Source organism: Syngnathoides biaculeatus, chromosome 17 (assembly GCF_019802595.1).
Source record: "Syngnathoides biaculeatus isolate LvHL_M chromosome 17, ASM1980259v1, whole genome shotgun sequence".
Classification (NCBI taxonomy): Eukaryota; Metazoa; Chordata; class Actinopteri; order Syngnathiformes; family Syngnathidae; genus Syngnathoides; species Syngnathoides biaculeatus.
Genome location: NC_084656.1, coordinates 3800126 through 3812804, shown reverse-complemented (window position 1 = coordinate 3812804; position 12679 = coordinate 3800126). Strand labels below are relative to the sequence as shown.

The following is a 12679-nucleotide window of genomic DNA, read 5'->3' as shown; positions in this document are numbered from 1 at the left end:
GAAACTGTCAATGACGAATTCGTCTTTGGGTTATAATATATTATGTGGCTTCTCTGTCTTCCTCTGACTCCGGAAAGATCTCGCGCTAATATCAATGGTTTCTCCGTCGATATGCATGTAAATGCCATTGAAATACCCCTCGCTGAAATACTTGAAGCCCCGCTGTCTCCTTTTCAACGATATTTCACTGTTAGCTAAGAATGCGAGTGAGAAATCAGCCGGTAAATCGGACAGTTTCGCGCTATTCTTTTCTTGCTGCGCCGCCATTTTTGCTAATTGTTTGTCTGACGTTAGCGCACGTGGCGTGACGTCACTTCAGGAGGCGTAGTTAAGTGCCCTGTACGGAGGGGTCAATTAAGAGTGTTCAATTAATGTTGCATGTTTTTGGAATGTGGGAGGAAACCGGAGTGCCTGGGGCAAACTCACACAGGCACGGGGAGAACATGCAAACTCCACACAGGCGGGGCCTGGATCGAACCCGGGTCCTCTGAACTGTGAGGCCAACCTTTTACTAGCTGATCCACCGTGCCGCCTATTGGTTTTAATCCCCAAAAATGATATTGAATAATAGTGTACGCCATTTTAACGTTCCTCACAGTACAGTTTGAATATTAAAATCGTCCTTAAATGTAGGAAAACAAAACTCTACTTAAATAAGGATAAAATGTGTTACATGCCAAAATTTAAATAAAAGCTATAGTGAGTGAATGTTAGAAGACAAACATTTCTAAAAAAAAAAAAATCTAATGCAAATATTAAAAGGTAAATACAACTGAACTGTATTTACAAAGTACTGTGCTGGATTTGTCTTTTCGCATACGGCTAAAGGGAGCCCACATACCACTACTGGTACTTGCAACACACTGCTTCGGGGTATTGGTGTTCAAGTCAGGCCCAGGCTCGATTCGGCCCACCACATCAATTTATGCGACCCACTTATGAAAACAAAGTGTGACTACTTCTGAATTTTACGAAATGCACTCTGCAAAGCATATGGAGGCCCCGTATCTCAGTGGTTAGAGCACTGGTTTGGTAAACCAGGGGTTGTGGGTTCGTATCCCACTGGGGCCTCCACTCCCTGAGAAGGGTTGTGTCAGGAAGGGCATCCGGTGTAAAAATTGTGCCAAACATATATATGCGTTCATCTGAGATGACACGCTGTGGCGACCCCGAAAGGGACAAGCCGAAAGAAACACACACTCTGCTAAAGGACACAAGTGAATGTGGTTGGAGGCATGCACAAATGATGCCAAGAGGGGGCGCTATTGTTGTTGCTTTTTCTGGAGGAACCAAATTAGGAAATGACGTCCAGCATACAGTACGGTACACAGCAATGGATGCAAATAGAACACTCCAATCCTGACAACGCGACGGTGGTGGGACGACGTGGCATAGGGTCTTTTAGGGCCAGGAGCTGACAGAGGACTAGGTAAATTTTGTCGTCTCGAAGCTGGTTCATATTTTGTTGTTTTACCCCCGAAGCAGTTTGCTGTGAGCTAACAAGCTACATGCTAAAAGCAGTGGTACAAAAACTAATACATACTCAGTAAGTGTGATATGATATGATACTGTACTTGGCATAATCATTTACCCGGTTAGGAAGTAACTATTAAGTGTGCTTTGAGGCTCTACATTCAACTGGGCTAATGTATGCATGTTCAAAATCTTTGTACGAATTTTGTCGTTTTCACCTACTATCTGCCTGATAAAGACCGACGGTCCAGACTTACTCGTGTGCCCTTCGATTTAGATTTCTAATCATTTGTGTGGATGGGATGTCCGTTCAGGTGATGACTTCTCATTCTTGTTGGGAGTTCACAACTTTGTGACTTTGGTTAGTTGGTTAGAAAACGCATAGTAGCTGACAGCTCGACGTGCGCGCGCGACCATGCTGTTTTTAAACGGTACGGAGTCATTTGTGTGACGTTTATCTGATTTTAAATGTACGGTGGACCGTCGCATACACGCGGTTTTCACATACATATAGTTTTTTCGTCTTATTGGCGGTTTATCCCCGTTTTGAATTTTTTTTTTTTTTTTTTTTTTTTAAGGTTCGGAAATAATTTAAAAAACATGTTTTCAACATAGGGCGTCAATTATCGCCCGCAATTTGCGGACTGGGTTAGGGTTATCCTTTGCGAATAGCACGCGTCCACTGTTTAGTAGTAGTGAACATGTTAATAGTCCTACTTGACTTCACATAAAATCATTTATTTTCCAGCCTTGCGATATTGTAATACCACCGCTGGCACACTTCTAACAACATTCGTTTGTTTTTGTTTTTTATTGGACCAATCTGTTTTTACAGATGGTTTACCACACTGTACGTTCCTATTTCTATATTTGAGTGCATTAACATGAGCTGCATTCGTTCCATGCTTGATGCATTACATCTGTGATTTTCGAGCTGGAGAGGGCAGCACTGCGAGAACATGCACACTCCACACAGTGAGGTCTTTCTATTTTTTTTCTCATAAAATTGAAGGAAATCTCATTGGGTAATTTTTTTCTTTTTGCTTCAGTTTGACCCTAATATAAGTACCTTCAGACAAACTTTGTTACAGAGCGGAACCTCAATAGAATGGATTAATAGGAGGGGGTTGATGGTCGTTGAATATCGCTGATTGTTCATTATATTGACACTTTTTTGTCATATGCACCCATACTATTGTACAGTACAAAAATATTTTAGTTTATTCTTTTTTTTGGGCCCAATACATATACACTTGTAGAGGATGCAGTTGTTGCAAATCTTGAAAATGCTTGGAAGTATTTGAAAGCTTCACATTTTCACCAAATCTACCACGCCAGGATGTGTCGTCATTGAGACACTGTTGATCTACAGTACTCATAATTGGCAAGTCACTTTCATGGTCGTGAGAAATTAGTGTCATTTCTAATTTCAAATCCGCTACCAAATCTAAACGGCTTGACCAAAAAAAACACTGTCCCAAGTATCGCCTTTTCCAGACTGCAGACTTGGTTTGTCTTACTCCATGTCCCTCTCTCTCCCCGCCACATCAATGCCTCACATTCATTATGGCCACTACATAGGGACGTTTTCTGGAATTAAATCATTGTATAGAGCTCGTGCACCTACCTCATCAACTCATGTCACTGGCCAGAAGTGCCGGTCAAACAAACCATTCTTCAATGCTAAGTCTGTTGGAGATGACACGAAAATATGTCTTATATCACAATGCCCAGAGTTTTGTCCGATACCACTAAACATTTAGAAGGTGATAATAAACAAAGGTACATGGAAAAATGAGAGACACTTGGCATAGAGGACCTATATTTAATCCCGAAGTCAATGTTTTCGCCGATAAGAAATTGGACTATTAACCCGCTCCCGCTTGTCTTGGACAACTGGATCTACACATGTATCTGGTGAGTAAGTCGTCGAAATTTACATAGAAGAGTTTGAAAGCGTAGAAATATCTGGACGCATACAAACACTTTGTTGCTGGATGTGTTCTCAGTCAAGAATAAATCCGACATAGTGATGGCCCCACTCAGATTTTTTTCAATACAAATACCAATAATTAAATTAATGACCCCTGGTTTTACACAAATTCGCATTCATTAACTACGATTGCAAAAAAAAAAAAAAGACAGCGGAGTCGGCTCCTCTGTACATGAAGCGCGTCGCGCCCACACGGTAAACTTCGGTCAATTTCTCCGTGACAGACTTTTTTTTTTAAATATGTATTGTTCTCAAATGACTCCAATGCGTATTTAAAAAAAGAAAATAAACTGCTGGGATAGGCTTCAGCCCCCATACACGGAAGCGTGTTGCGGCCACACGATAACCTACGTAAACCTCGGTTTATTTTCTTTTTTTAAATACGCATTGGTCTTATTTGAGAACAATACAAATTTAAAAAAAAATATGTCGAGGAGAGGTTTACCAAAGTTTAACGTGTGGTCACAGCAGGCTTCCGTGTACGTTGAAGACGACTCTATTGGTTTTTGTTTGTTTGTTTTTTCAGGTGTATTTGGTTGGGAACCATCCATCACGTTTAATTGCCGAAATCCATCAATCTTTTCTCGTCTTTTCAGCTGGAATGCCATAGAATGATCTCTGAATATCTGTCTCGTCTGTTGTAACAACCAACAGCACAACAAGTCGCGGGCATTGTGAATATTCTGCTATGGTTCAATGTTCCCCACACTGTCGAGCAGCTATTTTGGCAATATGGTGGCGTGAAAATGGTGACATCACGTGCACGAGCTCTATATCCGTGAGCAGGAAATAAGTCAGTCCCATTCTCTGCCTGCATTGCACCACAGCCCCTGTTAACAACACCAATGAATTCTGACACTAACATACTTTGTCAATGGAAGTTCAAGTGCCACATTGTTCAGTCCCACCAGTCTATTTTATCTGTTATATTGGGGTCGATTTGATCAAAGTTCTACTGTACAGTGTTCCTCCGTTGCATTCCTTATATCCCTGCGAATAATTAAAATCTGTGAATAATGGATTCAGTATTGATACACACTGGTTACAATGTCAGCAAACATGCAACCATGTGTTTTTGCATGTAAGTGCGCTACCATATGATGGCACTCACTAGGCAGTGAGGAACAATTGCATTTCACATCTGTAGGTAGAAAAAGCTTACATTGCCCCACACACTGCCAGTGTAGGCAGGTCACGACTGACGATGTTGTACACACTCACAGTATCACATCGAAACCAAAATTATTTCACCACAGCAAAAATAATAGCATAACTAGCAAATAATAAAACAATTATTCACAAAATAATTGACACAAAACATGCACTTTCAACGCTATTTACATGCTGCCAGCATGCTTTCCGGCATACTGGTGTGGCACTAAGGACCTCTATAGTCCACCTTACATGCAAGGTGAAACACACTGATAGGATGCATGCTAACAGTTTAACCATTGTATTCAATGGATAGGTTTCCAATGACGTCACTACCACCCTTAGACCAATTGGATAAATTAACGGTGGAAAAAAACTTCACGCTTCACCTATCACCTGTGTTCTTTGACCTCAATGACACACAAGATGGCATAATTGGAAACCTATCCATTGCAGTCACTGTGATTTGACAGGCGCACTCGCAAATCTGAACAGTCGAGCATGAAAAATCACACGCATAAAATTTGTTAAGAGTAGAAATACATAGACATTCTCAGCGCACATGAAAACCAATCCAGCGCAAGTAAGTTTGCAAAAACACAAAATTGTTCTGATGGGAGTGTAAATGCTGTAATCTGAATCTTTGAATAAGGCATGTAACTTCAATGGATGACAGTGATCTGACCACAGTGCATACGTCTGATGTTGTTCATAGTGGGCAAAGGGGGCGCTCATGGACTGAATGTGTTTGCTCAGACACGTAAAAAATTAGAAGGAACGTTGGTCTTGACATTAATTTACGGGTTTATTTCATAAATGTTGGTAACAAAAGAAGCCTGATCCTAAACAATCAGTATTCACCCAGAACCAGGAAATGCAAGTTAACCATACTGAGCATGTTCCGTAGTGATGCCAAAAGCACATGTTCCAAGCTGCTTCACGTACTACAGGCACATTTACGTCGGAAGTCATCAACATCATGAGCCATGTCAAAGGAAATTCAGTTACACTGAAAATATTTTTGGGATATAACACAGGTAATGTTTCAGTATCTAACTATAATAAATATGAGATTGTGATTTATTTTGACTTGATCTAGGAACTAACAATAGACTAATCTCTCCATATATCTAAATGCGAAAGGTCATTGTCTCCTGTGGTACCGAAGTTGAAAACTTTTCCCCTCTACATGCTTTAGGAAGATATAGATCATTTACTGCTAGCTTTCATCAAAGGATTAACAATAGATAGCACCTTAAATTATGATAGATTATAACAATACATCATGATGAAATAAAATGATTTGATTGTATGAATACTTAGTTTTGAAACTGAATTTCTATTGACCTCTTTAAAAATGTCTGTCACAGTGCAGTGCCAAATTATGATTATGGTATGAGGTAACGACTACATACTCTGGTATAACAGAGTTTATATATATATATATATATTTTTTTTTTTTTTCAATTTATTTAAGTTATTTTAAGGTCTTGAGATTCCATTCCTAATCACACCCGCAACTTTATCTGCGGGCATGACTGGTGGACCACACCCGTAACTTTATATCTGCGGGCATGACTGGCCACATCCATGCATTTTTCAAATGTGAGTGGCAGCAATTGTGCTTTGTTGGACAAATCACATAACAACATTTGCATATATTTTTACTCATTTGGCAAATAAGATGCAACACATTGTAAGGGACCATGTCTGGTGTGGCGCCTCCTCTATTTAGAAGAGAATTTAAGACCTTTACAATTGTGAAGCTTTGGTAAAATTTTGAAAATCAAAACTTGGGAGGCCAAAATTTGCAAATATGCGGGGACAGGATCAATGAAACGTGATTAGGCAAGGGCACGCTGTACACACAAGTGTATCACACTCCTTATGTGCACTTGATTTCCAGGTCCATCTAACATGACATGAAAGGAAAGTTTGTCATTGATTTGGAAAGGGTCCCGATTAAGACTTTGAGGTTTTAGACCATTATGAATCATGTTAACTACCTGATGATGGGTTTATGTATTTTCATATGTGAAGAATTGTACCGTCTTGTGGCTAAAACATGGATATGGTGGGCTTCTTGCAGGATGGGTGACACATCAGGAGAGACAAATTTCTACTCCAACGCAGAGGACTACTGGAAGGAAGTTCCGCCTACGGTGGATGGCATGCTGGGAGGCTATGGGAGAATTTCCAGCATCGATATAAATGGATCCAGGGCTTTCCTTGGCAAATTCCTTGGCGTAAAATGTCTTTTGAAGCTATTCCTGTTGCACTGAACACACATCAACCACTTCATTCCAGTAATATCTAATCGTTCCTCATACAGTGCTGTGAAAAAGTATTGGCCCCCTTTTCAAATTATTTTTTTTTTGCAGTTTCCCCTTTTTAAGATCATCAAATAAATGTAAATAGACGAATATAACCCAAGTTAAGTTTAAATGCAGTTTTGAAATATTTGAAGGAAAAAAAGTTACCTTGTGGGTGTGGAAAAACTAGCCTCCCACTTGTTAACTCATGAAATTGGCTAAACACAATTTTAGGTTAATTTTCACTGATCACACCTACAGTAAGCCTGGTTACCTCCAGAACTGTTCAATCAAAAAAAAAAAAAATCAAAATAAAGTCAGACAAAAGATTTTAAAAAAGCGTAACAAAATGACTCCACAGACTAAAGGCTCATCTTTTGCAAAAAAAAAAAAAAATATCTGAATGATTCTTTGGGCACGATGGATCAGCTGGTAAAGCATTGGCCTCACAGTTCTGAGGTCCTGGGTTCAATCCCAGACCCGCTTGTGTGGAGTTTGCATGTTCTCATGTTTGCGTGGGTTTTCTCCGGGCACTCCGGTTTCCTCCCACATCCCCAAAACATGCAACATTAATTGGATACTCTAAAATTGCCCCTAGGTGTGATTGTGAGTGCGGCTGTTTGTCTCTATCTGCCCTGCGATTGGCTGGCAACCAGTTCAGGGTGTACCCGGCCTACTGCCTGTTGACAGCTGGGATAGGCTCCAGCACTCCCTGTGACCCTTGTGAGGATAAGCGGCAAAGAAAATGGATGGATGGATGGATGAATGATTCACAAGACTTTTGGGAGAATATTATATAGACTCATGGAATGAAAGTTGAGTTTTTTTTTTGTTTTTTTTTAAAAGTGTGGTTACATCTGTCATACTGTAGATGTAGAACAGCATTTCAGTTAAAGAACATCATAACAACAGTCAAATGGTGGTGTTAGTATTGTGATGGTCTTTTTGCCGCGTTTGCTCCTTCAAGACCTGGACTAATTGCTGTGATAGATGCAACCATGAATTCTGCTCTTGAGCAGAGAAACCTAAAGGAGAATGTTCAGGCATCAGTTTGTAACCACAAGATGAAGCGCACATGGGTTCTGCAGCAGCATAACAATCTGAAGCATAACAGCAAGTCAACTTCGGAATTGTGCAAAAAAAAAAAGGTTTTGGAGTGGCCTCGTAAAAATCTAAACCAATTGAAATGCAGTGGCATGACCTTAAAAAGGCAGTTAATGCTGGATAACCCTCCATTAGTGCTGAATGTTAACTATTCTACAAGGAAGAGTGGGCCAAAATATCTCCAGAGAGATGTGAAAGACAGTTATAGAAAATGCTTAATTTCATTTGTGAAAGACTCCGTGACAGTTATAGAAAATGCTTAATTTCATTTTTTTCTGCTGAGGATGGCCCATGCATGTTATTAGGGGGCCATTAATATTTTACACTGAGCCAGGTAACTGATTTTTTCCCCCTTAATAAACTAATTCCCAAATTTAAACAGCATTTTCAGTTCAATTGGATTATATTTGTCTAATACATTTGTTTAATGATCTTAAAAATTCTAGCCAAGATAAGCAAAAAAAAAAAAAAAAAAGATTCTGAAAATGGGGTGAACACTTTTTTTTTTAGACTCCTTAAATTCCACCAGCTCTCATTAATGGAACAGTAATTACTGGTAATTAGAGACAGTATTGATATTTTCTGGATGTTTTTTCTCTGTTTCTATTCCAATGAAAACAAAAATAATTATAGAATTGCTCAAATGTCCTAAAACCTTTTGCACAATCCAGTGTGAAACAATCAAATAATACACACTTGTCTTATATTATAATTCCTTCAACAATGGATGGATGCTGAATCTTGCATCACACCCTCAATGCATGATTGGCACCCATGGGTGCTTGCCCCTGCTGCAGGAAGGGGAGGGGAAGACAAATGCGGGCTGCGCTCTGGACTGCGGTGCAGGTATCGGGAGGATCTCCAAGCGTCTGCTGCTGCCGCTCTTCAAAACCGTGGACTTGGTGGACGTGACGCAGGAATTTCTGGACAAAGCGAAGACGTACCTGGGAGCCGATGGCAAGCGAGTGGGAAACTACTTCTGTAGCGGCCTGCAGGACTTTGTACCAGAGAGTGGACGCTATGATGTCATCTGGATCCAGTGGGTCATTGGTGAGTCTGGCATCATGTGCTCAGACATTCAGCAGACACTGCATTAAGTACTACTTCATAATTACTGTGAAGAAAATAAATACTTCAAAACCCTGCTATATTGCAAGATCTCCCACTGAGAAATCACGGAGGCGTCTGAAATTTTCATCATAGGTGCATTTCCACTGTGAGAGAGATAATCTAAAAACAAAAATCCAGATATCACAATGTGATTGTTTTTTTGAACGATTTATATGTATGATACAGCTGCAAATAAGTATTTGAACACCTATCAGCTAGAATACTGACCCCCAAAGACCTGTTAGTCCGCATTTAAAAGTCCACCTCCACTCCATGTATTATCCTGAATCAGATACACCTGTGTGAGGTCGTTAGCTGCATAAAGACACCCGTCCACCCCATACAATCAGCAAGACCCCAAACTTGTAACATGGCCAAGACCAAAGAGCTGTCCAAAGACACTAGAGACTAAATTGTACAACTCCACACAGCTGGAAAGGGCTACGGAGAAATTGTCAAGCAGATTGGTGAAAAATAGGTCCACTGTTGGGGCAATCATGAGAAAATGGAAGAAGCCTCATGTGAGATATCACGTCATGGGGTCTAAATGATCCCGAGAAAGGTGAGGAATCAGCCCAGGACTACAGGACAGGATTTGGTCAATGACCTGAAAAGAGCTGGGACCACCGTTTCCAAGGTGACTGTTGGTAATACACTAAAACATAATCGTTTGAAATCATGCATGGCACGGAAGGTTCCCCTGCTTAAACCAACACATGTGAAGGCCCGTCTTAAGTTTGTCAGTGACCATTTGGATGATACAGAGGAGTCATGGGAGAATCTTTTGTGGTCAGATGAGACCAAAATTGAACTTTTTGGTCATAATTCCACTAACTTTGGAGGAAACCGAATGATGCGTTCCATCCCAAGAACACCATCCCTACTGTAAAGCATGGCGTGGTAGCATCATTCTTTGGGGGTCTTTTTCTGCACATGGGACAGGACGACTGCACTGTATTAAGGAGAGGATGACCGCGGCCATGTATTGTGAGATTTTGGGGAACAACCGCTTTCCCTCAGTCAGAGCATTGAAGATGGGTTGTGGCTGGGTCTTTCAACACGACAATGACCTGAAGCACACAGCCAGGAGAACTAAGGAGTGGCTCGGTAAGAAGCATATCAAGGTTCTGGCCTAGCCAGTCTCCAGTCCTAAACCCTATAGAAAATCTTTGGAGGGAGCTGAAACTCCATGTTTCTCAGCGACAGCCCAGAAACCTGTGTGATCGAGAGAACATCTGTGTGGAGGAGTGGGCCAAAATCCCTCCTCCAGTGTGTGCAAACCTGGTGAACAACTACAGGAAACGTTTGACCTCTGTCATTGCAAACAAAGGCTTCTGTACTAAATATTAACATTGGTTTTCTCAGGTGTTCAAATACTTATTTACAGATGCATTACACAGATCGTTAAAGAAAAATCATACATTGTGATTTCTGGATTTTTCTTTTTAGATTCTCTCTCTCACAGTGGACATGCACCTATGATGAAAATTTAAGACCCCTCCATGATTTCTAAGTGGGAGAACGTGCAATATAGCTGAGTGTTCAAATACTTATTTTCTTCACTGTAAGTGGTTGTACTAAAGCTCAGTTTTAAGTTAGAGGGCAGCCAAAAAGTAATCAGCCTGATTTAATATAACCTAAATTTTTTTTTTTTTTTTTTTCTGAAATGAAAGCATTGGCCTCACAGTTTTGAGTTCAATCCCAGCTCTCCTTGTGTGGAGTTAGCATGTTCTTCCCGTGCCTGCGTGGGTTTTCTCCATGCACTCTGGTTTCCTCCCACATTCCAAAAACATACAACATTAATTGGAGACACTAAATTACCCGTAGATGTGATTGTGAGTGCGGCTGTTTGTCTCCATGTGCTCTGCGTTTGGCTGGCAGCCAGTTCAGGGTGTACCAGCCTCATGCCCATTTACAGCTGGGATAGGTTGGCCCTTGTTAGGATAAGTGGGTAAGGAAATGGAAGGATGGATGTTAACAGTTTGTAGTTTAAATACAACAATACAAGAGTTTTGTTTGAACCCGTCTTTCCCCTGTCAGCCTTTTAAAAAAACGATATCACTTTTGGATGTATGTGACAACCAAAGAGTACTGATTGAATTTTTTGCTTTGGAAGGGGAACCACCGTTAAGTATTTTCAGAAAGTTGCAAAATGTGTACGGGGAAGCAGCAGTAGGCTACTGTAAAGTCAGAAAGGACAAAAGCCTGCTTTGTGAGAGTCAATCCATACATTTTCCAAGCTGCTTATCCTCACAAGGGTCACAGGATGACAAGCAATGAGCAGCAGCCTCTCTTCACACTTAATCCTGGCAATAGTGCTAGAATGGAGACACTGATCAGCGGAGATTATTAAGTCACCGTTGACATAACCCTATGCCATAAAACGGCAACCTTTTGAAAATGGTTAGCGGCAGCACATTACTTTTTGAATGCTCCTTGTACAATGGTAATCATGATAGAAATGCTGATATTTGTTGTTATTTTTGAGGCACAATTGAAGCATCCAAATCTCCTCTTCAGGCCACCTGACCGATAACCATTTGGTGGAGTTCTTACGGCGCTGTCAAAAAGCCTTGCGACCCAATGGCTTCATTGTCATTAAGGACAATGTTTCATACGAAGGAGTGGTCCCGGATGAGGTCGACAGTAGTGTATGTCGAGACCTGGAGATAGTCCGTAGCCTGGTGAGCAGAGCGGGTTTGAGAATCATCTACGAGGAGCAACAGCTAAACTTCCCAAAGGAGATCTACCAGGTCCACAGTCTGGCACTGCGATAAGAAATGGACTGACATTTGTAGAGTGCCATTTCTGATATTTAACATGCTGTTTCTAGTTACATCCTGACAGATTTGCATTTGTTGAAGCATTTGTATGTTTTGACCATTGAGGGGGTCTGTCTCATCTTCTTTAACTGAAACTTTGTTCCAGGTCTTAGCCTGGAACAAATGTTCAAAAATAAGTTGTCATTATAACTTGACACTAAAGGACATGAAGCTCCTTCTGTTACACACTGTACCAACTTGTTTGCCACAGTTGTAGGTAACCACCTCAGGTTGGTGGGTGTTGACTTTCATTACAAATTCGACTGCCTGTCATCACTACTACTTCCTGAAAGATGTGAACAATTTTATAATTCACTAAGTGGAGGTTTGTGATCAATCCTTGAATTGTCCTTTTTTTTTTTTAGAACGGGAAATGTTTTTCACAAGCTCATACAAAGGTATAATTGAAATTTAAAAAAAATGTTTCTCATACTTTTCTACTTTGTGTTAAATATTGTAGAAGTAAAAATGATCTCACTGAATTATTGACATTGCCACTGTAACATGCGACATGGGCTTTTTAGAAAAAGCCAATAGAAAATGACCAACATCATGATGAGCAATATACCCACGAGTTCAGAACAATAATCAAGATCTTGTCTTACTTTAAAAAAAAAAAAACCTCACACCATAGTTGATCAAGATCATTTAGGATAAAATTGTACTTGATAATTGAATCAACAATTCCGCTACCAAGTGCTGGACTGCAGACT

The 12679-nt window shown here is 40.4% G+C and overlaps 1 protein-coding gene across 2 annotated transcripts; it reads left to right on the top strand.

The window, feature by feature from the left end:
• The first annotated feature begins 1278 nt into the window (after positions 1-1278).
• On the top strand, positions 1279-12675 carry ntmt1 (N-terminal Xaa-Pro-Lys N-methyltransferase 1). Of its 2 annotated transcripts, none has more exons than XM_061801649.1 (4): positions 1279-1429; positions 6708-6864; positions 8832-9084; positions 11665-12675. In XM_061801649.1, the coding sequence occupies exons 2-4, from the start codon at positions 6709-6711 to the stop codon at positions 11919-11921; spliced, it is 666 nt and encodes a 221-aa protein (XP_061657633.1). In that variant the 5' UTR covers positions 1279-1429; position 6708; the 3' UTR covers positions 11922-12675. The 2 variants fall into 2 exon arrangements, with proteins under 2 accessions (XP_061657633.1, XP_061657632.1); XM_061801648.1 differs by lacking the exon at positions 1279-1429 and adding an exon at positions 1494-1546.
• Positions 12676-12679: the final 4 nt, after the last annotated feature.

Bases quoted from the DNA above. Each gene is read 5' to 3' on its own strand.
- ntmt1 (XM_061801648.1), top strand. From the start codon at position 1,509: ATGCTAAAAGCAGTGGTACAAAAACTAATACATACTCA. The intron at 6,865-8,831 runs GTAAAATGTCTT...CCCCTGCTGCAG, and splicing joins TCCTTGGCAAATTCCTTGGC to GAAGGGGAGGGGAAGACAAA. The intron at 9,085-11,664 runs GTGAGTCTGGCA...TCTCCTCTTCAG, and splicing joins CTGGATCCAGTGGGTCATTG to GCCACCTGACCGATAACCAT.